Source organism: Lissotriton helveticus, chromosome 6, assembly GCF_964261635.1.
Source record: "Lissotriton helveticus chromosome 6, aLisHel1.1, whole genome shotgun sequence".
Taxonomy (NCBI): domain Eukaryota; kingdom Metazoa; phylum Chordata; class Amphibia; order Caudata; family Salamandridae; genus Lissotriton; species Lissotriton helveticus.
This window is the reverse complement of record NC_136067.1, coordinates 1793079643-1793103128: the sequence shown is the minus strand read 5'-3', so window position 1 is coordinate 1793103128 and position 23486 is coordinate 1793079643. Positions and strand designations below refer to the sequence as shown.

Genomic DNA, 23486 nt, shown 5'->3' with positions numbered 1-23486 from the left:
AGACTGATTTGCATATGGCTGTGTCTGAACTGGGGTGGTGGAGTGAGCTAAATAATTATGATGGATTAAACCCAGATCAGTTGACTGGGGGTGAGAGTTTGATTTGCTCAAGCGCTCCATCCTTCATCCCCTTTGGTATTGCTCAGAACATGAATAGGACACAACTTTGGTCAAGGTCATGGTGGATTTGCCCTCAGAAATAATCTGGTCATTTTAAGGCATCAACATGGGAGGAACCTGCGCAGGGGTCAATGCTACATTTGGCATCGATCCCAGCATCATAATGGACCCCACAGTGGAGTCAAGAGGTACAACGTCATCGAGGACAGCTCCACTCTGCAGTAACCCGACTGAAGGCCTCCTCGGATCGATGGAGCCCAAAGGCATGCCAGGAGGAGTTTGATAGATACTGAAGATATGCAACATAGCTTTGTAAAAAGCCATTATCTGCTGCGCCATCGTCAATAGACCCAGAAACTTGGGTTGAATTAGGACCAGATGTGGAATCAGTTCATCTGTAGGAGATCAGGACGAAACCGGATTCTCCTTAAAGTCCCCCACAACTTCTCTGAATGAGAGTGGAAGGACGGATAAGAATCCAGCTTCACCTTCTTGTGTTTCTTTTTTGACTTTGACTTACTTGAGGATTTCGAATGCAAGGTTGCTCTTTCATGCGAATGGCCTTGATAGGGGGATCGGGTCCGCACCCACAACTTAAATAGAAGTAGGTCTTAGGGCTTTTCTTCAGTAATTTGTGATATAGAGTTTGGCTTTGCACTCCCAGATTACTATTGGGTTAATCTGGAAGCAGTCGTCGCAGCCTTCGAAGTTGTACAACAACCCTACATTCCAGAAACATACCTTGTGGGGGGTCTAACACATGCATACAGTATGCAGTTACTAAAAGAATCAGAAAAGGCAGTAGGTCAGGAGGGGTCTGAGCAAGCAGACCAGGGGATCTGATTGCTCAGAAGCAAGAGCCCTCACACACCCAGATGAGTGTCATGCTTCATCATCCGGCAGATCCTTGTTGGGCCGGCGCTGCAATGCCCAACAGCACCCTCGAGGGGGTTCTTTGCCAGAGGGCTTTTAAAATAAGACCCTGTGATGAAGTGCAAGTGGAGGAGCAGTGTGTGTAGATTGGTGTATCACAGACATATTTTTGTGACAATTCCTACTATATTTAAACCCTGCAGTTTTCGATGGTGACATATCCATTGAACACTGGAGAAATAATTTTGTAACAAAAACTTTGTCAGAGACAAGGTAAAAAATTGGAAGCAACCTCTGGCTTCAATGTCACTTTGCGGGCATGTCGAAGCTGATGGGGAGTCAAGTGACAACACCTGATGGCGTACAGGAGCAATGCTGAGACAAGTCTCCAGATCCAGTATAGTGCCTGGGGGTATTCATAAAGTATGGAATCTGCAGTAGAGACCCACCTTGTGCAGGTGTCTGACCTTTAATTTCAGCAGCCACAGTATGGTTTGAAATCTATAGTTTTGGGCAGGGACAATGTTCCCTAGCACACTGGAATTCATTTTTAGAAAACATTGTTGAGGAGAGCACTCAATCTGCATCAGAAGGTGCTAAAAGAAAGGAACTGAAGTCAGCTCACAGTGGTGGCGCTTATATGAGGCTCCATCCCGTCACTTCTGAAACCCTTGCCTAGTACAGTAATCTGTGTGGATTCCAAGTACCAAAATACAGCTCCACAGACTTTATAACAGAGAAATAAGTGTATTAACATAAACATATGCTACCTTTGGACAAAAGAGACTGTACCTCCTGAAGCAAAATAGGCAGGTGGTCTTCTGAAAGTTGCTCTGATGTAGGGGCCAGGTGCAGTGGGTTGTAAAGAAATGGACACTTTGAAGGACCCATTTGTTGGACTTCATGCTCTGCCATCCCTGGAGCAAGTGGTTATGTTATGTTATGTTAATAATCTTTTATATAGCGCACGTACACCCAGAGGTTTCATGGCGCTGAGTAGCAGATACCCGGGTAGATAGGGGATTATGCCTGGGCCTGAGTGAATAACCAGGTTTTAAGCTGTCTCCTGAACATTAAGAGGTTAGTGCAGGAGCGAATTTCTAAAGGAAGGGAATTCCAGCATCTGGAAGCAAGAGTCGCAAACCTGCGTCCTCCCTGGCATTGGAGTTTGAAAGAGGGAGTGGCCAGGAGATGGAGGTTGGCGGACCGGAGGTTGCGAGAAGGTGTATATCTGGGCAGAAGAATGTTGATGAATTGGGGACTACGGGCATGAAGAGATTTGAAAATGATACAGGCCGTTTTAAATGCTACTCGTTGGGAAATAGGAAGCCAATTACGTTTTTTTAATAAGGGCCTGGCCGATTGCCAACGAGGTTGCTGATGGATCAATCTGGCTGCTTGGTTCTGCACCAATTGGAGACGCTTACTGAGGAAAAGAGGGAGGCCCAAGTAGATGGAATTGGCATAATCCAGGTGTGACAGTACTAAGGCAATCACCACCTGGATCAAGGCAGAATGGGTTAGCATCCGACTGATCTTCTTGATCCTGCGGAGCTGGAAAAAACAGCAGGATACCATCGTGCCTACTTGGGTTTTCAGTGACAGATCCTTGTCGATGACCACCCCCAGGCTCTTTGCCGAGGTGGAGGGAGTAGAGGGGGGGGGGGGGGGGAGTTCTGGAGGCCCATAGTGTGGGCCCCAGAATGTTTGACTTTTGCCGATAAGGACTAGTTCGGTCTTACCAGGGTTCAGCTTTAGGTGGTTGGAATCCATCCATTGACTGATGTGCAGCATGGTGCCCTGAAACTCCCGGGTAGATTCAGGGGAGTTGTCTATTGTGAAAATAAGTTGAAGATCGTCTGCATAATTAAATGTGACGGCCTTGAACGCTTTCAGTGACTGGATCAAAGGGAAACGTGTGTAAGCAAATACGTAGTGTCTCTCTCAAACGTAATACTACAAGTGAAAAGTGACTAGGGGAAACATCCCTTAAGGATAAGAACCCTCACTCACCCGAAGGTGACATGCTTCATCATATGGGTCCTCCTTACCAGTGTGGAAAGCCTAGTCACCACTGGGAGCTACTACTTCGGTGTTTAAAGAAGGAGCTCAGAGATGTTTTGTCAGGTAAGGAACAGGATGGTAATCCCATATGTGAGATGATGGATGTAGTGAGGTATGCAGCGCTGTGTGGAAAAGTGGATAGGTGAGATTAAAACTGCCTACGTATAATCACTACTTGACTTTATTAATGTGTTCTACTTGACAGGGTTAAAATGAAACAGCACAGTGGTATGGATATAGAACCACTGTCACTTAAAGCATTGGTTTTGCTTTGTTCGCCATAAGTTGGCAGGGTATGCTCAGACGTGAGTCCCTTGCTCACTTTGCCACTGGATTCAAGCAAGCCGGGCTGAAGACGGCTGTAATGCCAGAAACCGGTCCTCGGAAGCTTGTTTCCGGTCCAGGGAAGGCATGGCTTGGCAGTTTGGGCTGGACTGTTCCCATGAGGCACAGGGTCAGACTGATTTGCATATGGCCATGTCTGAACTGGGGTGGCAGAGTGGGCTAAATAACGGTGATGGATTAAACCCAGATCAGTTGACTGGGGGTGAGTGCTTGTATTGTCAACGCTCCGTCCATCACCACCTTTGGTTTTGCTTTGGAGGTGAGGAGGGCCGTCAGGCCGCTGTGATACGTTCCAACTTGTAGGATTGGGATTTGTTAAGGTCAAATGAGCGTTAAAGTTGGCAAATGATCTCATGTGACCAATAGCCCAGACACACCCTATTTTTGAGAGAACACTGGTAACAGATGGTAACGCCTGACACAAACGTAACTACATCCTTTTATTTAAAGGGCCTCACATTAACTGCTACACAAACTAATTACTAATTTCCACTGATGGACTTTATAGAGTAAGCCATGCAGTAACCAGGATATTGAATATAAAAAACTCAATACAGAGCTAATAACACTAGGAAGCCTCATTCTCAGAAGTTATATTGATGCTGCCACTTCTATTGACAAGTAGTGTAATAACAAAGGTTGGAAATGCTGATTGGTGACTGAATGATAGCAAAGACCAACAAGTCAGTGCCTTTGGAACAGCGATGAAGAAATGCATCCACCGTTTTTACTAGCACCAGGCTTAGGGGAAAATAATCAAGAATCCAAATGGTACTTTATAATTCCACATGCATCATCTACACAGTGAACATGCAAATCCAAAGTTCCAAGCTAAGTGTGGCACTGGAGCTGTGGTTGCAATGTTTTCTTAAGGGCACAAAGCAGTGTGAATCTGAGCGATACCCTTGTGATTGCTTACAGGAAGCCACTAGAAGCATCACCACTGGTGTTTTCAATCAATCAAACAATCAATCAGGGGTTATTGGGCACGCTACTTACCCGTGAGGAGCTTGAAGGGGGGGGGTTCATCCAAAAAGCCAGGTCTTGAGGCTATTTCTGAAGGAGGGTAGGGGAGTGTCTGATGTCGACTGGGAGCTTGTTCCAGGCCTTTGCCGCGAAGTGGGAGAAGGCTTTTCCCCCTGCTCTAGTTCTTCGGATGCTTGGTGTTTCTGCTAGGGCGAGGTCGGCTGAGCGGAGGTTTCTTTTGGGTACGTGGAAAGATACTCTTTCGTTGGGGTATTTTCATATAACAAGGTCGGGAAGTGGCCACTTTTTTAACAAGACTTTGAACGCAAGTTTCAGGCCATGGAGGATGAACACCTCTGAAACGCACCATATTAGTTCACTGTTGCCATGAAGACAGTGCTTAATATGAGCCTGTGGTTTTTGGAGCTCGGCACCAGCACTTATTTGTCAGCCCCGGCTCTAGTGACCGTCCTCCACATGGTGGCGCTGTCTTAATTTTGAGATGAGCACAACAGCTGTGTTTATTAAGTCAATATACATTGAAAATGAATAATACCAGCCTCTCATGCCATTATTATAGCTTTGTTTGACCGAAAATAGATCGGATTGTCACACTTGTAGGACTGCAATTGTTAGGTGTTATGTTGGTTCTGTCATTGGCAGCGCTGGCAGGGGCAATGGGTGGTGCGGGCTGCAGTGGCACTTCCAAGAAGGACCCTGGCATTTCATTTTTTACAAATTAAGCACTGTATGAAGAATGTGTGCAGAGTTAACATGCAGAATTAAATCCAGAAGTGCTCCAGGTAGGCTGTGAATGACTTATTTTAAGCATCTACTAAAGCAACTGGCAGGGGCTAGTGACCATTACACAGCCAATTAACAAAGGCAACTGCTACTAATGCAGTCCTCCATGAATTGTCTGGAGGGTGTGAATGGGTGAAATGAGGAGACAACCTGCCATTCCCTCCCTGCCACCTCCATTAGGCTTGGGGAGCCCAGAGGGGCGCGGGCGCAGCTGCTGGCCAGATGGAGGCATGATTTGAGACAAGGTGTGAATACAAATATTAGCGTTATTCTTATGGCAGATGCACGGGATTCTGAGCTTTCATAGCCAATCACCGGCGCGCTAACTATGTACTGGAATTTCGGAGCATCTTTAAAAGGGTGTGTGTGGAGGGGAGGCGAGAAAACCGTAGTAGGAAGAAAACGTACACAAATATTCCGCTTCCACTCCTCCCCCACCCGGGAAACCATGTTTGTGGAAACCATATGGCAAGGAAAGGTCATCAAATGAAACCAGAAACATAATAAATCTGAGATATTTCCAAATGAAATGCTTGTGGTAAGCTAATTTCTTGTAAACACTGCACTCGGGCCTTTTGAGCGTTCCCAGATGGAGTTTTAACTTGAGCAGCCTCTTAATAAAAGAGGGAGCAGAAACTGTGCGTTAGGGCGAACTATTTTATCATTCTTTTAGGATAGAACGCGACCTCTGCAACCAATCAAACTATACATGGTTTCCAAAAACGAGGGGACTTTGTGCCCCAATAAAAACAGAGCGCTGTACCTTAAATTCACACTGACATAGTGAGGCTCGGTGGACGCACAAGTATGCCTTACCAGCGGTGAATGAAAACATGTTAAAGGCCTCAAAAACATAAAGGCACCTTTAGAAAAAGTAGTTCAGCCCTTGTACCTGTTCTACTGTAATTAATCCTCCACCAGATGCAGCCTGCAGAGGTAGACGCTGACACAGCACCCCGAGGAGCAAGGACACCTCCTTCATACTTCTCCAGCAGCACACCAGCACCATCTGAGCGGTCACGCAGCTCGCCTCTTCTTTACCTGCAAGGTGATTGGGGCAGAGTGAATCTATGGTAGTGAGATGCGCTGGGCTGCACACACTAGCCTCAGAATTCTTAGTTTTCAAAATCCAACAAAATGGTTGCTCGGCACAACAATAATCAGAAGCAAAATGGATGCATCTCTTTGAAAACAGCTGCAGGCCAACTTCCTGTGTGCCTTTTGTTCATACTTCCGTGTGGGAAAGCAGCTAGTAAGGCAAGCTAGGACTGTGCAAGTTTCAACGATTACAAGCTGTGTCAGTATTCTACTGTTTGAGACACTATGGTTAAGTATCCTCCAATGGCGGCTGGTAGGGAATGTGTTTGTGTGGAGGGGTGTAAAAAAAATTCAAATACAAAAAAAACTTCCCTGCTTGGTGTACTGGTCGCCAGCCGCCACCTTTCCTCCACGCAGGAACCAGGAAGCAAGCACAAAGGCTTCCAGCCAATCACAACTCTGCAATGCAGCGTTGTGATTGGTCTGAGCGCTGTGGTTCGGCGCTCAGACAGGGAACGGGAGCCTGGGCATGTTCTCCACCCAGGCTGTAATGCAGCCTGGGTGGAGAACATGCAAAGTGCACATGTAGGTTTGGCCGGTTGGAGAGGGCAGGCCAAACCTACATGTGCACTTAAGGTGGAGCCACCATTCCTCCTCCCTGTGACGCGGGGAGCCCAGCCCCGCCCCGCAGCTTCAACTGCAACCTCAACATAAAAAATAAAATGATAATAACGGGGTGATATTAATATTTTATTTTTTATATTCAGCTTGCAGTTCAAGAAGTGGGTCAACACTCCTAACCCTTAGTCAAGGAGCTGCCGCTGGTTTCCTCCCTTTATAAAAGTGCGACAAGCTTAATATGCATGGAAGATTTCAAAAATCAACTAATAAAATTAATGGGCAAAGCTGGTATCTCTAGGAACCTGGGTATTTGTACATTAAACAAGGGTCCCCTTGGGAGAAGCATATTCTGCCTAAGCTTCTAAGGCAAAAAGACCACTGGGAGACTTCAATATATTCAAACACATCATTTAATTACTGCATAAATACCTCCGCGACGCAATAAACGATATAGTAGGTGCTCCATAGAAATGACGCAGTTAAAGTGATAAGTGACTAAAGTGCGCTTAAAAAGGAGAACATTCCAAAAGGCATTGTTGACAAAGTAGTGTAATGGGTTACTACAACAGACTCAAAGGTCGAGTTCAGTTGTGTAACATTCCATAGACTTGTTTTAGTCAATACATTTGTTTATCGACGTTTTGACCATCCAACAACTCAAACACAACCTTCCTCCCACCGCCAATCATACAAAGGAAACCCACTGGGGTAAACACCAAATGGGCGAGTCCACTACTCAGGATCAGCGAATGTTCGAATAACTTGGGACATTCTCGCTCCACTTTCTTTTGGGCCTGGAAGCTTGGGAGTTCATATGAGAATCTATACAACTGACTTGAATTTTGCGTCTGTGGTACTAAATAAAATATAGTACTCCGTCAACAATGTCTTTGGACTTTTCTTTTCAAGAAACAATAGCACACTTTTTTCACTTATCACTATCACTGCACCGTTTCTTTGGAGCACCTACAATTCAGTTTATTGCATTTTGAAGATATGCATGCAATAATTAAATAACGTGTTTGAATACACTGAAATGTACCAGTGGTCTGTTTGTCATAAAAGCTTAGGTGGAAAACGCTTCTCCCAAGAGAACCATTGTTTTCAAAGATTTTAGAAAGACTTGATCTTGAGCGAAGCTTGAGTTGAATAGGTGGGCAGGAAGGTAGGATGGAGTTTGTAAATAAAATAAATAGTGAAAGCTACACTCTCAAAATGTGCATAGCAACATACATATATAGCAAACGAATGCCCGAATATACTGGCAAACAGTCACCTCCCAAAAGCCAAATCCCTTGCTACTTTCAACCATAAATTTATTGCAAGGAATTCCACCCTCAAATCATCACAAAAACTCCTCTCCCTAAAATCCATCGCATTCATTGAAAAATCCCTTTACACCCAAATTCTAAAAAGCCCTCTGCTCTCTACTTATCCTGTCATCGTGTAAATTGCTTGCAGTCCCCTTTTCCAAGGGATTTTTCCATTCTGTGTGGAAATTGGCCATACCATATTTCTACCTCAAAAAATGTCCAGGTTGTTCCAAAATACCGTGGAAACATGAGATCCAACAGTAAGTTACCTTTAATCAGCAAGTGTTAAAAAGGGGGCAGCCATATAGTTACAAGATCACACAAGGACCAACAATTACATCTGCTCTCAATAGTGGGGATTCAGGTATAAATGGAGCAGGAAACTGCCAACTCTTCAGATGGTGGGTGATGCTTTGTATATTGTGGACAGTGGGAGCAACTGCTATTCGAAATTCTTGACACTTATGAAGCTTTTAATGTGGTCAAACGGGAGGCGTTACTTAACTACAAACATCTGGTTCTCATCCTTTTTAAATGACAAGTCACACTCCATGCAAAGGAAAACCTCTGTCTCTTACTTTCCTTAGTGCCAAGGGTCAGCCTTCTTGCCTGTGCTTTTCGGTCTACATCTGGATCTGCAGAAAAATATGCTGATGATATGTAGCTTAAAACGAAATAGGAGGGACCAGGGGCATATAAAGGTCCACCATACAAGCCCCCCAGATACTGTGCGAAAAGAGGGTATGCAGTTCCTATCAAAAGAGAAGGTCAAAGGCTGCCCGGGGGCAGGTGGGTGGGGGTGATCTGCTCCCTTAGGAGCAATGGCACTCTAAAAGCCCAAGAGGTGTCATGCTTTATCAAGAATGAAGTAATGGCATGACACATGTTGACAGAGCATTTAAATCCAGTCAGAATAGACAGACATAGGATTTATATGGACAGCTGCCCTTCCCAAGGAGCTGTGAAGACGGCGGCTTCTATGTCTGTGTGGGCGAGTGCATTACCTTCAGGAGCGTACACACAATTCTGTCACCATTCGGAGATTAACACTACAAAAAACAAATGCTGGTTATGGGGGGATCTGAAAAGAACTGTTTGCATGAAATCTCGCTGATGAGAAAGGGAAATGAGGAACAACATACCAGAAGCACCAGAAACAAAAACACAGAAAAGATCTCAAATCACAGACCAGAAGCATTTGAATAAACACCGTAAACAGCACATATAAACATGACAAGAATTGGGGACCCCAACCTGCAAAATAATCAAAACCACACCAACATAAACATAGGAGTGTAAACTTGCATACTCATGATTTACATATATAAAGTGGAAGACAGAGGAAGGCGGCACGCCCTGGTAGTCGCAAACATTAAAGACAAGGGTGTGGATGTAAGGCATATTTCTGGGAAGTTCTGAGAGAAGGCAAATTGTGAAAGTAGATTTTTGAGGGTAGGCAAAAGTCACAGGGTTGCATGCTGTGTTATAGGAGAATATCATAATTCAGTATTCTGCATGGAAGGCACAGCATTCATATGCAGACGTCTAGATTCAATATGTGGTTGGCATTCTTGTTCAACAGGAACAGAGTTGTCTGATTGATTGCTGAATGGTGCGTTCATCTTACAGGTTAAATTGGCCCAGCCCATTCACTACTCTAAAAATTCTTAACTACAGATCTGAGCCCAATTAATTCAAGCACGGATAACCCTAAAAACACATATATGTCATGGCCCAGGGTGAACTTCTTATACTTTTGGCCACTGGAGACAACAAGACATCGTCTCAGTTACGGTTGCATCGTGTTCAAGCGTAAGCCTAAGTCAACAAATTCATTTATTTTTTTTGCAACATTTATTTATTGAAATACCTGGAGTGTGGGCATAGGTGTGTAAAAAGATATAGGGATAAGCAGGTAGGTCTCCATAAAACAGTACAGCAGCAATAGGTCTACTAGGAAGACCACAGTTATTGTGCGATACAGAGATATATAATGCGCAGAACCAATGGGTACATCAAAGGAAGGCCATAACATTTTCTGGAGATAATGATCTGGGGAGGGGGAAGAACGAAGTGGAGCAAACAACTGTGATAGTTTAAGGAGTGGAGTACTAAGGTATTCCTAGAGCATCCGGCCCAGAGCTAACCAAGCTATCCATACCCTGAGTCGACAAGTGTCCAGCAGAGGCTCACTGTGGTAAGTACCGCAATCACCGACAGTCTCCAGAGGCAGAGACTATGGTTGGGTGGGGGATCAGAGTGTGGCATACTAGGAAGGTTGTCTACCGAATTTAGGAAGGCTCCCAAGACCTGGGTAAAGACACTAGGTTTATCATTTAGCTTGTACACAATTTCCTCATAGCCAACCACTCTGTGGAGCTCAGCCAGCCACTCCTGTGCATATCAGGACAGAGGGCGGTCACCAATTATGTAGAATGCATATTTCAGCTACCACTAGCAATGTTGCCTGCCAGCGGTATGTGTGTGAGTGGACAGATCTAGGGTATCAGATAGATCATGTAAAATGGCTAACTGGCACAGGGGGGTTTTAAGATCGAGGTATAGATTTGCCTGGAACCGAGACTGCATCAAGGATGACTCCTGCTGCTCCTGGCCTCGTTGTTCTGCCAGTATTCTGCCTCGTCTGTGTCTCTGCTTCTCTCAGGATCTCCAGGGACCTGTGGGCATCAAGGGCATTCAAAGTAATCTGCCTTGGAGTGAAGGAGTCACTCCCCTGCATCTGAAGGTACCTCGTCAAAGCTGACCGGTCTGCTGCTCCTTTCGTCCTACAGACTTCCCGAGGCTCAGCAACACAGGTGGTGGATCTGTGGATCCCCCGAAGCCAGATCTGTCTTCCCTGCAATTTGGAGAGCAGTATCCCTCATCTGAGCCGCTGGGTTCAAACCCCTGCGAAGTGCGTCGACTTGCCGCTGCAAAGGCTTGTTGGCTCAGCACTCCAGAGATCTTCAGGCTAGAAGAAGTGCCAGCATCTCACCCCTTGAAGAACAGCATCCTCCCTGCATCCTTGGCATTTTGGGCCTTCATCTTTGATGAACTGACTGAGGTCCTCTTGCGAATCCTGTGCCTTTGGCCGGTGGGCCCTCTTGAGGGTCGTCTTCTGCTTTGGTGGGCTCCCATGCTTGCTCGGGGCCTCTGACTCTCCTGCATGTGGTGAGTCCCTTGGACCTTGCTAATCCTAACAATTGCATCTTTTCATCTTTCATGCCAGTTGTGGCTTGTTGGTTCTCTTACCAGACACCAACCACCTGGACACCAACGTGGGAACAGCTCGTGTACAGCTCCTGGTTTTCCACAGCATCGCAGGATCCCCACAGCTGCAGCGACAAGGTTCTTGTGAACTCTACTGAACTTCTCAACAAGGATGGGCATCGTGCTTCCGTGCCTCCTGGTGACCTTCGAGTGACATAGACTCCGTCCCCTCTGCTTGCAGGTTCTACTTTCCAAGAATCCACGCTTGGGTTCCACCGGACATCTTCACAGACTTCTCCACAGGCCTTTCTTCTTGAGTAGCCTATTGTCGTCTATGAGAGGATCCAACGCCACTTCACCCCTATGCACCCGGCTTCCCTGGTGCAGGTAGCCTGGTACCTGGAGCATCCACGGGTGAGGTGCATTCCCAACCTTCTGTCCTCCAAAGAGTTTCTTCAGGCCTCGGGGAAGGGTCCTTTTTCTTTAAAACTGGAAACGCAACTTCGCCATTGACTTCTATTGAACACAAGGCTGTGTTTTCACTCTGCACACACCCTCCTTGGGGTTTCTGGGTACTTACCTTAGGTGGTTCCTGGTTATCCAAGCTCTTCTAACTCCTTTGGTCCGAGTCTCGTTCTCCTTTGCAGTTCACATTTCTCTTATTTAGTATATGGCTTAGTCTCTCCTGGTGGCCAGTGTATATTTGTGCTACTTACCTGATTTCTTTGAAGTATTCTATGTGTATAATTGATAACTCCGGATAGGAGATATACCAAGTGATAGGGATTGTGTTGTGTTAAAAAATAGAGTTCTTTTTCATAAACTCTGATGTGCAGGGATGCCCACACATCCTTCCCTGTGGCACTCCGGGTTTGTGCAGGTACAGAAGAGATGATACATGTTGCTATGCGTAACAATAATACATCACATTTCCAGCGAAGGTCATGGAGTAAAAGTGCAGCCCTCTTTAGTTTCCACGGGGACCAGTACCAATCATTCAATAGTTTGAGGGCTAGAAACTTTAATCTGGACTTCCAATGGCCTTGTAATGATTGAGGAGAAGTGTCGCTCCAGCCAGGGAGTAATCCTTGCCAATGAGCGGCTGCCATATTAGCTGAGTTGTGTTGCTAAACGAGGGGGGGGGGGGAGATTGGAAAGCAGAGCCGGTGGTAGCTGGAAAATGACATCACAGGATCTGGGTCTGATCCTCCAGCCAATGAGCTACAGATACATGTGATTTGCAAACACGTTGGAAACATTGGCACTGCTTTTTCAAGGGCGAGAGTTTTCACTTGAGAGCCTTAACGTATTACTCACCAAATAAATAATAAATATTACGCTAAGCAGGGCAGGGGCGTTACAGAGGGCCCCACAACCCCCGTGGGGCTGGGGGTTCCAGGTTACTCCATCTGGAAGTGGGCCTCTCTTTTCTGCGGAATGGTTGCAGTTACAGTAAAGCGCTCAGGAAACAAGACAGTATTATCCTGAGATGAAAGTTGCAAACCTGCAGCGCTGTTTATTGAATGTTCCTAGTAACGAGGGTCCCAGCACACACAGCTCTCACCGTCAAAGAGAGATGCAGAGCTTAGGGGAGTAGGAAGGGTGTGTGGTGGGTGTGGGTTGCCCCTGGTGTCAACACTGAGGGGGGTGACAAAATGGCCCAAAACATTTTTAAACACATATTTCTGACATGTTGTCAAGCCGGGAGTGACATGAAATGTTCCGCACCGCGTACCACCTGCCACTGGCAGAGCTGAGGCTGGGGGTAACAAACATCCTGCAGACCCCAGCGGGAGGCGGGCACTCGCTGTCCACTGAGGCCCAGGCTGCAGAGCGCATTGTAAAAGGATGCAGGACTCGAGCTGCTTAGCCGAGCCTGTCCAAGCAGAGATGGCGGGAGGGTCCCCTTCACGGGTGCCTGTAGCCCGTCACAGACCTGTGCGCCCTCTGGTGGTGGGTGGAGTCCAACACCGACCCTCAGGAGAGTCCAAGGTGTGTCAACGCGGGATCCTTTCCAGTTTCTATGGTGCATCTCATGCTTTATATGTGTTCATTAGGGGCTAGGGGCTAAAGCCTGAAGACTGGGGGTAGGGGGGAACCTGAGGCCGACAGAAGGTCTCAGTGAGTCTGTGCCCCCTGTTGCCGAGTGTTCGAGACTGCTATTGACCCTCAGGCCTCCAACAGGCGCCCTGTGGCTCCTCATTCCGATGCTATTGTTGTATATCGGTTGCAGACTTATATTGCACTGTAATAGTTGTATATCCGTCTTCTAACCCTGACAGAACTCCCACGCTTTCCAAGAAAATAAAAATACAGGATGTTAAAAATGCATTTACCCAACCATCTTGATTGCTGAGAAATCTGTATTTGAAATCCTTCAAAGCCCTCTGCCAAGTTCTAATATGCTCGCAACCGAGCTGCATCTGGTTCAACTTTAACACTGACTGTGCACAGGATACCAGGGAGACGACCAGATTTAAGGATGAGCGTCTAGAATGTGTCCACAGAATTGCACGAGCATACATATCGGCAGTGGTATAATGCAAAATGATGTCCCCCCTGCACAATGTGAAGACTGCTATCTGACCTTGTACTCCCACAAATGTAATAGCTGGATTTCTCTGCATTATGATCTGAACATTGTATACAGCCTGTTATTCCCCAAATGTTTCACTTCCTTCTACCCCTACTTATGTTTTATTTTTCTTTGACTATTTCATACTTGTATACAACGTGTTATCCCTGTAAATCGCTCTGATACCCTAACGGGTCACGTTCGCGCTCTATAAAACACTAAATAAATAAAGAGAGCCCCCTTGACTTTAGCCTCACTAGGGCCCTCCTGAAAGGCTAAGACCCCCCACCCCCATGCGCCGCAGCAGCTGCAGAGGCCTGTGTTAGACCGCTGCACATAGTTGTTAGGTGGCCCATATCACACCACCTTCAGATAGGCCTAGCTTTTGAGCAAAAATGCTACCCATTTGGGCACTTGTAGCATTATCTTTACATTTATAATACTGGGATAGGGTGTCGCATAGCAGCTGCATGCACCTATCCCCTCGCAGCTGTACATTATACCTTTGGTGACGTAGGCTTACATTTCATCTACCTAAACCCTAACTACTGTTATGTAGGGTGTTCAGCAGAGGTTTTGCCACCTATCCTTGTTTTATGCGGGAGGCTCGCTCTGCTTCTTGCTTACCGTGCTGTACCTACTCAGTGTGGCAAGCTTACATAGCTACTACTCAAGGTTTTCTTTTTTTGGGTGAGGTATGCGTTCACCATTCCATCCACGTCGTGTTCTGGTTCTACGTTACGGAAGTCTGCCCTGGTTCTGCCCCCTGGTGCAGTAAGTGTGCCATGTACCTTAGTGGAAGAAATACAAATAGTCCGGCTGCTGGCAGAGTAGGCACATACAGTAATAATCACGATCCACAGGACTCCTTAGATTTCTGGGCCTGATGCCACTGCACACTAGTCTAACATTGCTGCACCCCTGCTTCTGCGCATGTTGAGAGGAGGGGAGCTTTCACTGCTGCTGCCTGCGCTAGTTTGTGGATTCATGCAGATGTTGTCGAGATATTGCGTACTTTCATTCATTAATCTTTATTCGAGTTGAATAAAACAAGTAATAAAAGTGAATCAAAACACAATTACAAAATATCTGAGCAACATTCACCCTCGATAAGAGAGAACCATACACAACAATGAAAACCCTGTTAAAAACCCCGAAAAAGTAGGTGTACCTAAGAATTGAAGGCACAGTAAGGCTAGTCGATCTTGCCTAAGATTCTGTGCTGAAAATACCGGTTGAATGACTTAAAACGCAAGTTAGGAAATGTAGGACATATATAGACAATAAGCGTATTTACTGAATGACATTTTGCATAACTTGCAACCATGTAGCAGGTCTGTGTGAAAGTAAGCCTCTTGGGCCTTCTCGCATCTGACACACAGCCTCACTCTCATACCTGGCACAGCAAAGCCAGGATTGTTCACTGAGCCAGCTCAACACGTGGGAGCTCCTTTGTTGTATCTTTTTCAAGGTCTATTCTTGGGAGAAAGCCTTGCACCTGCTAGGAACACTATCTTAAGTTCTGGTTTCTGTCACGTGTATCTTCCTTCGACTGTTTATCTAAATAAAAAACATATAACTGTTGGGGGAAATGTGGAAATGAAGCAACATTTGACGTTCAACTGCTTGGGGAGGTGAAACTCTGTCTCTCTTTGCTGGGACAACGCTGCTTCAGGATTTTGGATAAGACATTTGCATAATACACATGTTTTATACTTCAAGTAAACTTGTAGCATTTCTTCCACAGTACCTGTTTCTTGTGTGCATGAAACTTAAGGTTCAGTTAACAATGCGTCACCTGCTGGGAGTTAGGACTTTGCTGTATGTGTTTCCAGAGAAATCTTTACCATTTCTCTCTCTGCTGTTACAACCTGTTGCAAATGTGAAAGTTACATCTGTGGCCTCCTTTAACGTGACTTAACCTGATGGGATGAGGAGAAACAAATAACACAGCGCGGTGACAGGGAATAAAAAGAAAGGACTGTGGATGCAAAGAAAGAAAGGACATGCATGCGTGCATGAAGGTTGAGAAATGATTAATGGGTGTGTAAAGAAAGTGGAGACTGAATGTGTAAGATACAAAGTTGAAACAGCGAGGGAAAGACAAATAATGTTAGAAAACTATGAGATGGAGGGTGACAGGGATTGGAAGAACTAGTGGAAACAATAACAGAAGGAAAGTGGTTCCTAAACTGAAAACTATTTAACAGAAAGGGTGAAAGAGAGGACAAAGAATGCAAGATGTGTAATTAACAGAAAGAATGGACACAACTATGGAAACATACCAACAGAAACAAGTTACAGCTAGACAGAAGAAAGCAAATGGAAAGAGAAAGGAAGTGAGGACTAAAATGATACAGAGAGTGAGCAAGGGAACAGTCAAATAATCTGAAAAAGAGTATGGGATTTGAAACACAAGAGAGTAGCATAGTGAGAGCAGAAGTCAAACAAAAAAGGTGGAACCAATGAAACTACACAGTGCAACCTGGGAACAAAGGTAAGAGAGGGTGGGTAAGGATTTTACAGGAAGAGTGAAAAGATGCAATGAGAAAGAGAGATACCAGAGTGGTGGAAATAAGGCTAAATCATTGGAATAAAAAGGGAGAGGAGTGGGGGGAGAAGCACACTTGAGTGAGCTGAAAGGGAAAGGTGTATAGATATAGGTAAGAGGAAATGAAAATACATTAAAGTGCCAGCTTGACTGAAGAAGCTAAAAGATGAATATAAGAGAATGGTAGGGCGATGTTGCTCAGTGAATGAGAGTATTGAAGGTGGAAGGAGAAGGGACACTGGGGTTATACAGAGTCTATGTTATGTGCACTGTATAGTACCTACTAAGAGTTTGTGCAACTGGTGCAGTGACTCTTGAGGCCATTTGCACTCCAATTATGGTTGTTTTAGCTATCGAATAGGGAGCTAGTGGGGCTCATTTCACATGCTTACATTGGAGCCTCTAGCATCCTTGCTATGCTAATGCTTACGAACATTTGTAAGGTCCTGTAATGCATTCTGAATCTGGGCATTCTTCCTGGTTCTGTGCCTTAGTTCACTAAATCCAATGTGCTTTCATGAAGCTGCATTGGTTTGTGTTTGAAATGTTTAGGAGCGAGTCATACTTGCTTGTGTTCTTTGCGGTCAGAATAGTCTAAATGATGTTGGATGGGGGAGTCTATGTGCATGGATGTGTGTGCCAACGCGCATTGCTGTTTGTTTTGTTCCGCTTGCTCTGGTAGGTTCTTGGCTTTGGATAGCTCTTCTATTTTGAGTCATCTTTGCCAATTAACTGGCTCTGTTGTCATTCTATGAGTATGTGGGTGTAGTAAGTTTTAAACGAATATCTAATGTAAATATTGGCGCAAGAATTTGGATGCCATATTCAAATTGCCAACTCTGCAGTCTGTAGTCATGATGTGTGACCGACGGGATCAAGAGATCTTAGGTGTAAAGGCAGGTTTACTTTGAAGTCTGAGTACAGCCTGTTATGGAGGTGCCGTTGAGGTGGCAAACGTTCACCTGTCTGACTGAGGCCCTTGATGTGTCCTTGATCTGCCAGAAGTTGTTTCGGGTGAACACCATTGGAGTAATGCGCAGTATGCGTGTAACTTACTCTTGGTTCGTGATTGGTTGTTGTTGAGCTCAGCTGGTCTTGCCAGAACTGGAGAGAAGGGTCAAGCTAGCGACAAGGTGTCAGGGTAGTGATGAGGATAGATTGACCTTCACTTCCTGTGAAACGGATTCCATCTGTAATGGCCTCAGGATGCTGTCGTCACTCAAGGCTCCGTTTCTTAAGGGCTGAACGTATTTATCATTCCAAGACAAGCACGGTGACACCTCAACGTTCGTTTTTGAGCTCAACAACCAAAATAGTTGTTATTAAGCCTTGATCCCAATCTTACTGCAAATTATATTGATCTTTTTGAAGCCAATTCAACTGAAATATTGTTGTTATCATTGGGTTCAGATGCAGCGGGTAGGTACCTGAACACCACTGAGGGAAGACCGGGAAGCAAGGGAGCTCAATATGGGGGCATTCCAGGGTATCGTGCAGGGGGCCCTTAAAGATGTGTTACTAACACGGGGAAGAAATGTCAAGTTAGAAATTTAACACTTAACGCCGATAGGTTCCAAACCTGTATATTGAAAGTAGACTTTAATGTTAGTATAGTAGTGAAACAGCGCCACCGCGTGGGTGCATAAGAAACCACAAGCACCTGGAAATGGAATCTCAGAGGGATGGAAACACACATTTAACCGACACTGTTGGAACCGGATTATTATCATCCTTTGTAATGTCGAGTAACCTTCATTAAATAATTCTGCAGGCAACCAGGTCGCATTGCATAAAACCAGTCGGTTCAAATTACCTGACATGACTGTGCACGCATCCTCGCGCGGCTCAGGGTCTTCTTCCGGGTTATCAGATATTGCTCCATGATGTTCCTGCAGAATCCTGGCTTGGGTGAAGTAATCATTTGTGTCTCGTGGCTGTATCTCATTCAAGATCATCTGCAACTGGGCTGCGCTTTCTTGAAGAAAAATAAAGTTGTACTTCTTTACAACCTCGAAGTTACAGAACAAAGCCAGTGACACACGTCTAAATACCTCGAAAAGCAAATATCTATTCAGCATCATTTTAATTGGATTCGTGATCACTTTTTTGGGAACCCCATCCCCGATCACAGTCCATTCCATTAATTTTTTCGTTCGATCTCTACTGGTAAAATGTGAGAATATAGAATGTTACTATTTGATTTGTACCAATGTATAAGCTGGACTGCCTGGAAAATAAATAAAGACAATTTAAACAAAAAAAAAATTGTTCGATCAATTTCATTTCATATTACCTATCCAATATTCAAATCCAAATCCACCAACACATTCTACCAACATCCATTCCACCCAGTTTCGATCCATCCATCCACGGATTCAATACCCATGCAGTCCAGTAAATTCATCTGCTCCATTCAACCCACGAACGCGAACTCATCCAACCCCATCCACCGCTTAATCCACTGCAATACATTTCTTCATCCACCCATCTGAATTCATGCATCAACTAATAAAAATCCACTCATCCATCCATTCATCTTTCTAAATTTGCCCGTCTATCCCATAATCCTTCCATTCATCGCTCACAATCCTCTATATCAACATATCCATCCCAATTCACCTCAAATCACCCATCCAGCTCATCTATCCCTCCCAATCATCTCTGCATCCATTTGAAGCCTCCCTCCAAGTAATCCAAGCATCACTCTATCCAATCGAATCCAACAATCTATCCATCGAATGCACACATTCCAATCCACACACCCTAATCCAAACAGTTCCAGCCACCACCAATCCATCCATCCATCCATCAATGAACCCACCACTTCGCAACATATTCATCCATCAATGCACACGTTCCTGACATGTCATGCGCAGTAGTTCCTACAAGGCTCTGCTGGACTCCAGGCACAAGGAAAAGTCAAACCCTACTCAGGACATCCTCAATGATTATACATGAGAAACATTTGCCTTTAATGAATTGCATTAGAGATGGGATGCAATCTCGTGGGTCGATTGAAAACGCAAGCTGGATCTTACCTTCAGACTAGGACAGTGCGCAGTGTCGCTCTCGAACAGCCTCGCTTGTCAAGAACAGACGCTGCATGAGAAAGTTTTGAGGGTCACAAGGAAGGAAGGACAGTCCATCTTGGATCGACATTTAATAATGGAGTAATCCAGTCCATGTCTGCTCAGGAGCACAGGTCTCCCTTTCCCAGCCTCTAACCCCATAAGGTCTCCAAGAAGAGGGTGCCTGATCATTCTGTGGCCTCCACCATCACCTGGAGGGACATCCTTTAGATGGACACCAATCAAGGTCTCCCTCTGTCAGACACGATTTTAAGTATATACGGGAAAATTATATCTAACATTTTATCATATAGTTTCTGATCATTGACGAAGAAGAATCCTATGTTTGGGTGGTTGGTAAAAGCCCAGCAGCTTGGCACAGACTAAGCCTGGTAGATGATGGTGCATCTAGGTAGATGGCTGCACTAGAGCTTCTCGCCCTTCCCTTTCACAAGCTGCAGAACCCCAAGCGCTTGGCATGGAGTGCCTGGAGCTTCAATGTGGATGAGGTTGGGGTTGGGTGATTTCATCCTAGGCTGGACTGGTCTCCCCATGAACAGTTTCATTCAGTGCTTGGACAGCACACTCCAGGGCACATTCTGATGGTTTCAGACTTTAGAGCCTGGGCTCTGAAGAAAGGTTGTAATTCAATGTCTGCTTGAACTGATGAGAGGTCATCTTACACCTGCCTTTGGAAGGTGGACCCTGGGGTTGATAATACAATCAGACTTTCTGTCGAGGCAGTTCTATCTGTACAGCAATAGAGAAGTTTACAGAACATGCAGACCTTCCGGTGAGATGTCTCACCTTCATAATACAGCAGGCAGCTGCTTCCATATCGTAGATCTGAGCTGTGAAATTCCATCAATACGAAGTTGCTGCGGAGAGAGGATCTATACATGGTGAGTCCACATCTGTTGCTCGGTGAAACAAACAATTTACTTGATAATGTTGGCGCTGGTGACTTTTTGATTAGATAGAGGCATTCAAGCCTGACTCAGTCCTCTATTCTCAACTAGTACAAATTATGTTTTGTACTGGAGAGCAATCACATCAACGGTGTGGGGTGGGGGGGGGGCATATGGCTTTGGTTTTCACGTGGCTCCAGGGGAGAGGCGTTTGATTTGTTCGAACCTTTTCAACTACTGATCACCTAAGAGTTGTTTTGGTTAGGTGGATGGCGATAAACAAAAAGGAAGTATGCAGCTGTATGTCCATGGCTACCTCGGTCTTCATGGATATATGCTCGGCGGCGTACTCCTAGGTTGGCCAACACCAACATTACGTCCAAAGAAAGAGTTGGATTGTGCTTACTGTTCACACAGGTTTCATTGTCGAACAGCAGGACCTCAGTATGGCAACTTTAGTTTGCAACAAGCTATGATGTATCTGTGACACAAGGACCGCTAGAGATTCACCAGAATAGTTAATAACTCATGAGAGCCATCAAACTTTAAAATAATTTGGATGTCGTTGGCCTAAGACTGAACGAAAGGACACAACCTCGGGATGAACAGCAGCAGAGGTCCAATGTATACATCAACCATAGAAGGAGAAGCGCCGCCTGGGACTATGCACCAGAGGTGTCTAGAAGGGATTGAGCTTCACACTTGAATACAAAACACCATGTTTACACTTCCCTTTCAGAAAGTTGGTCTTCTGACCTAAAAACTTCCTGGCTTATTATTCTCAAAGTGCCATGTGACTTGTAAAGAGCATATGTAATCACAGCACTAACAAGACAGTAATTGATGTAATTTCTATAGAATTCTAATAAGAAACCATATGTAAAAGTACCCTTTCTCGTCCTTTCAGATATGACTGTTGTGTGTTTAGTCAATACATTTAGACAATGTAACTAATTCCCTGGATTCACTATGCAAAGTAAAATCAGCTAATCTGCCGCAGCCTCATAAGGGCCCAGCTTGGATGCGCATCTCTCTCCTGTGTCCTCGCCCCATTCAAGTACAAGTCCATGGTCCACACCTAGGATTTTTAACCATCCACAAGTTGCAATTTTTCGTGAACATTAAAAGAGGGGGAGATGAATGGTGCCTTGGGGTACATTTAAGTCAACTTTGGGGGGTTGGCCCCTACCAACAACCACCATGGACCATCGTTTTTTGATGCTGAAGCATGAAGGAGTCTTGTCAGAGAGACACAAAATGTGCAAGTATCTAAAAAACTAAAAAAAGCCACAAAAGAGGATCGTATTGTTCCGACGCTGGCACAGCATATAAACCTCCATTGACTAAAGCGTTGCTTACAGAAAATCTGCTTCTCACTTGGATGAAAACCGACCCCCTGCTTCTCAACAACTGACTGAGTTGAAACATTGTATACAAAATGGGGGACGTGAGGGCAGAGGGTCTTTTACACTCTTAATAGAGTGGTAGGTCCAGCGTAACAGGGCCCCCAATGAAAGTGTTCAAAAATGGAATTATGCTGTTCCTCAGAGATATGAGATACAGAGTCAGGAAAGACTGGAACCAACTTAGCCCCAGGTGGGGTCAGTGTTGGGAATCCACATGTTTGATTTTAATGCCCTCACACACCCTTGCAGGTGTCATGCTTGATCATATGGGCTGCTCCTTGTTGGGTCGGCGGTGCGTTACCCAATGGGCTCCCTTTAGACGGGGCACTTTATCAGAGATCTTTTATCCAACAGCCGTTTGGTGAAGTGCGGGTGTGGGGCCGGAAGTGTGTAGATGTGGTGAGGTCATCTAAAATAGGGTTGGGAGTACCTAGAAGGACACATTTATTCTGGGGGTCTCCTCCCTAAGTAAAAACAAAGAAGACAAGGCACTGATTTGAGTACAATGTCTTGTGTAGTGGCGTCCTTGTCAGAACGTGTGGGTCAACATGTTCCTTGCTTAAAGTTAATTGCACTAGCGATTCTTCAGGACCGAAGTGTTACAACTATCTACACCTATGAAATAATGTAATCTAGTGTATTCACATTCAAGCCGTCTATCATTAGATGTGTCTTTTGCGATCTGGATCTTCCTGTTTAGGAAGACAAAAAATTGCTAGGCATAATTCAGGTCGATGTAGAACAACACAAAAATAGACACAGTCTTATGGTGCCTCAGGCTCCTGTATATAATCTAAGTGAAGTGAACGCAATTGCGTTGGAGAGGACAATTAAGGATAAAAAGGATAAAATTATGTGGTGAGACTCCACGGTGAGGTATGGTGACTAACTACTCACGTGGAAAGACAACAATGTAGATAATCCAAAGGTCAGGACTCACTCGATTGATGAATTACCCAAGCTACAATCCAACATATGGATTCCCAACACTGACCCCCCCTGGGGCTTAGTTGGTTCCAGTCTTTCCTGACTCTGTATCTCCTATCCCTGAGGAACAGCATAATTCCATTCCTGAGTTGAAACATCGCCACATATAATTCCCTTTTTGGTTGTTTAAGAACCACCCAGCACTTGTCCTGAGAAGAACCCATAAAGGAATTGGGGGTTGAAACGCGTAGACCATGAACAATGGGGTATCCTTGCACAACGCACATCAACATGGAGGACTATAATTAAGTTTCAGCAAAAAAGAACTTCTTCAAGTCCATATTAGATAAGCTTGAACCCCCATACTGTGTACCAAGAGCGTCTGTCGTTAAATGTAATGCTCTGCCTCTTCAATTGTAGGACTGGTTGAACACTGAATGGCACATGCTTTTTCTTGCTTTGCTGTTTATGCTTTCATATTAGTTTTGATTGAGCACAACGTTTTTAAGAATTTGCATATCTCAGAATCAATAGCTGGTATCTCTCCCTTCTTTGAAATTATATTGAAGCGTGAAAAATGATGTAATCATGTGTAAAAAAGAATAAGAGGTCATGTTTATTGAGTAAAATGATCCTTACAAAAATGAAAAACGTGTTTAAATCACACAGCCACCTATTGTTGTTTTGGGGTATATTT

The 23486-nt window shown here is 44.9% G+C and overlaps 1 protein-coding gene across 1 annotated transcript in view; it reads right to left on the bottom strand.

The window, feature by feature from the left end:
- Nucleotides 1-23486, bottom strand: part of THADA (THADA armadillo repeat containing) — a 1377633-nt gene that overhangs the window by 1124495 nt on the left and 229652 nt on the right. The window contains exons 21-22 of the mRNA XM_078649688.1: nucleotides 18294-18455; nucleotides 6065-6213 (exon numbers count right to left, since the gene is read on the bottom strand). Of these exons, the coding sequence (XP_078505814.1) occupies nucleotides 6065-6213; nucleotides 18294-18455 (311 nt within the window). The remainder of the gene's footprint in view (nucleotides 1-6064; nucleotides 6214-18293; nucleotides 18456-23486) is intronic.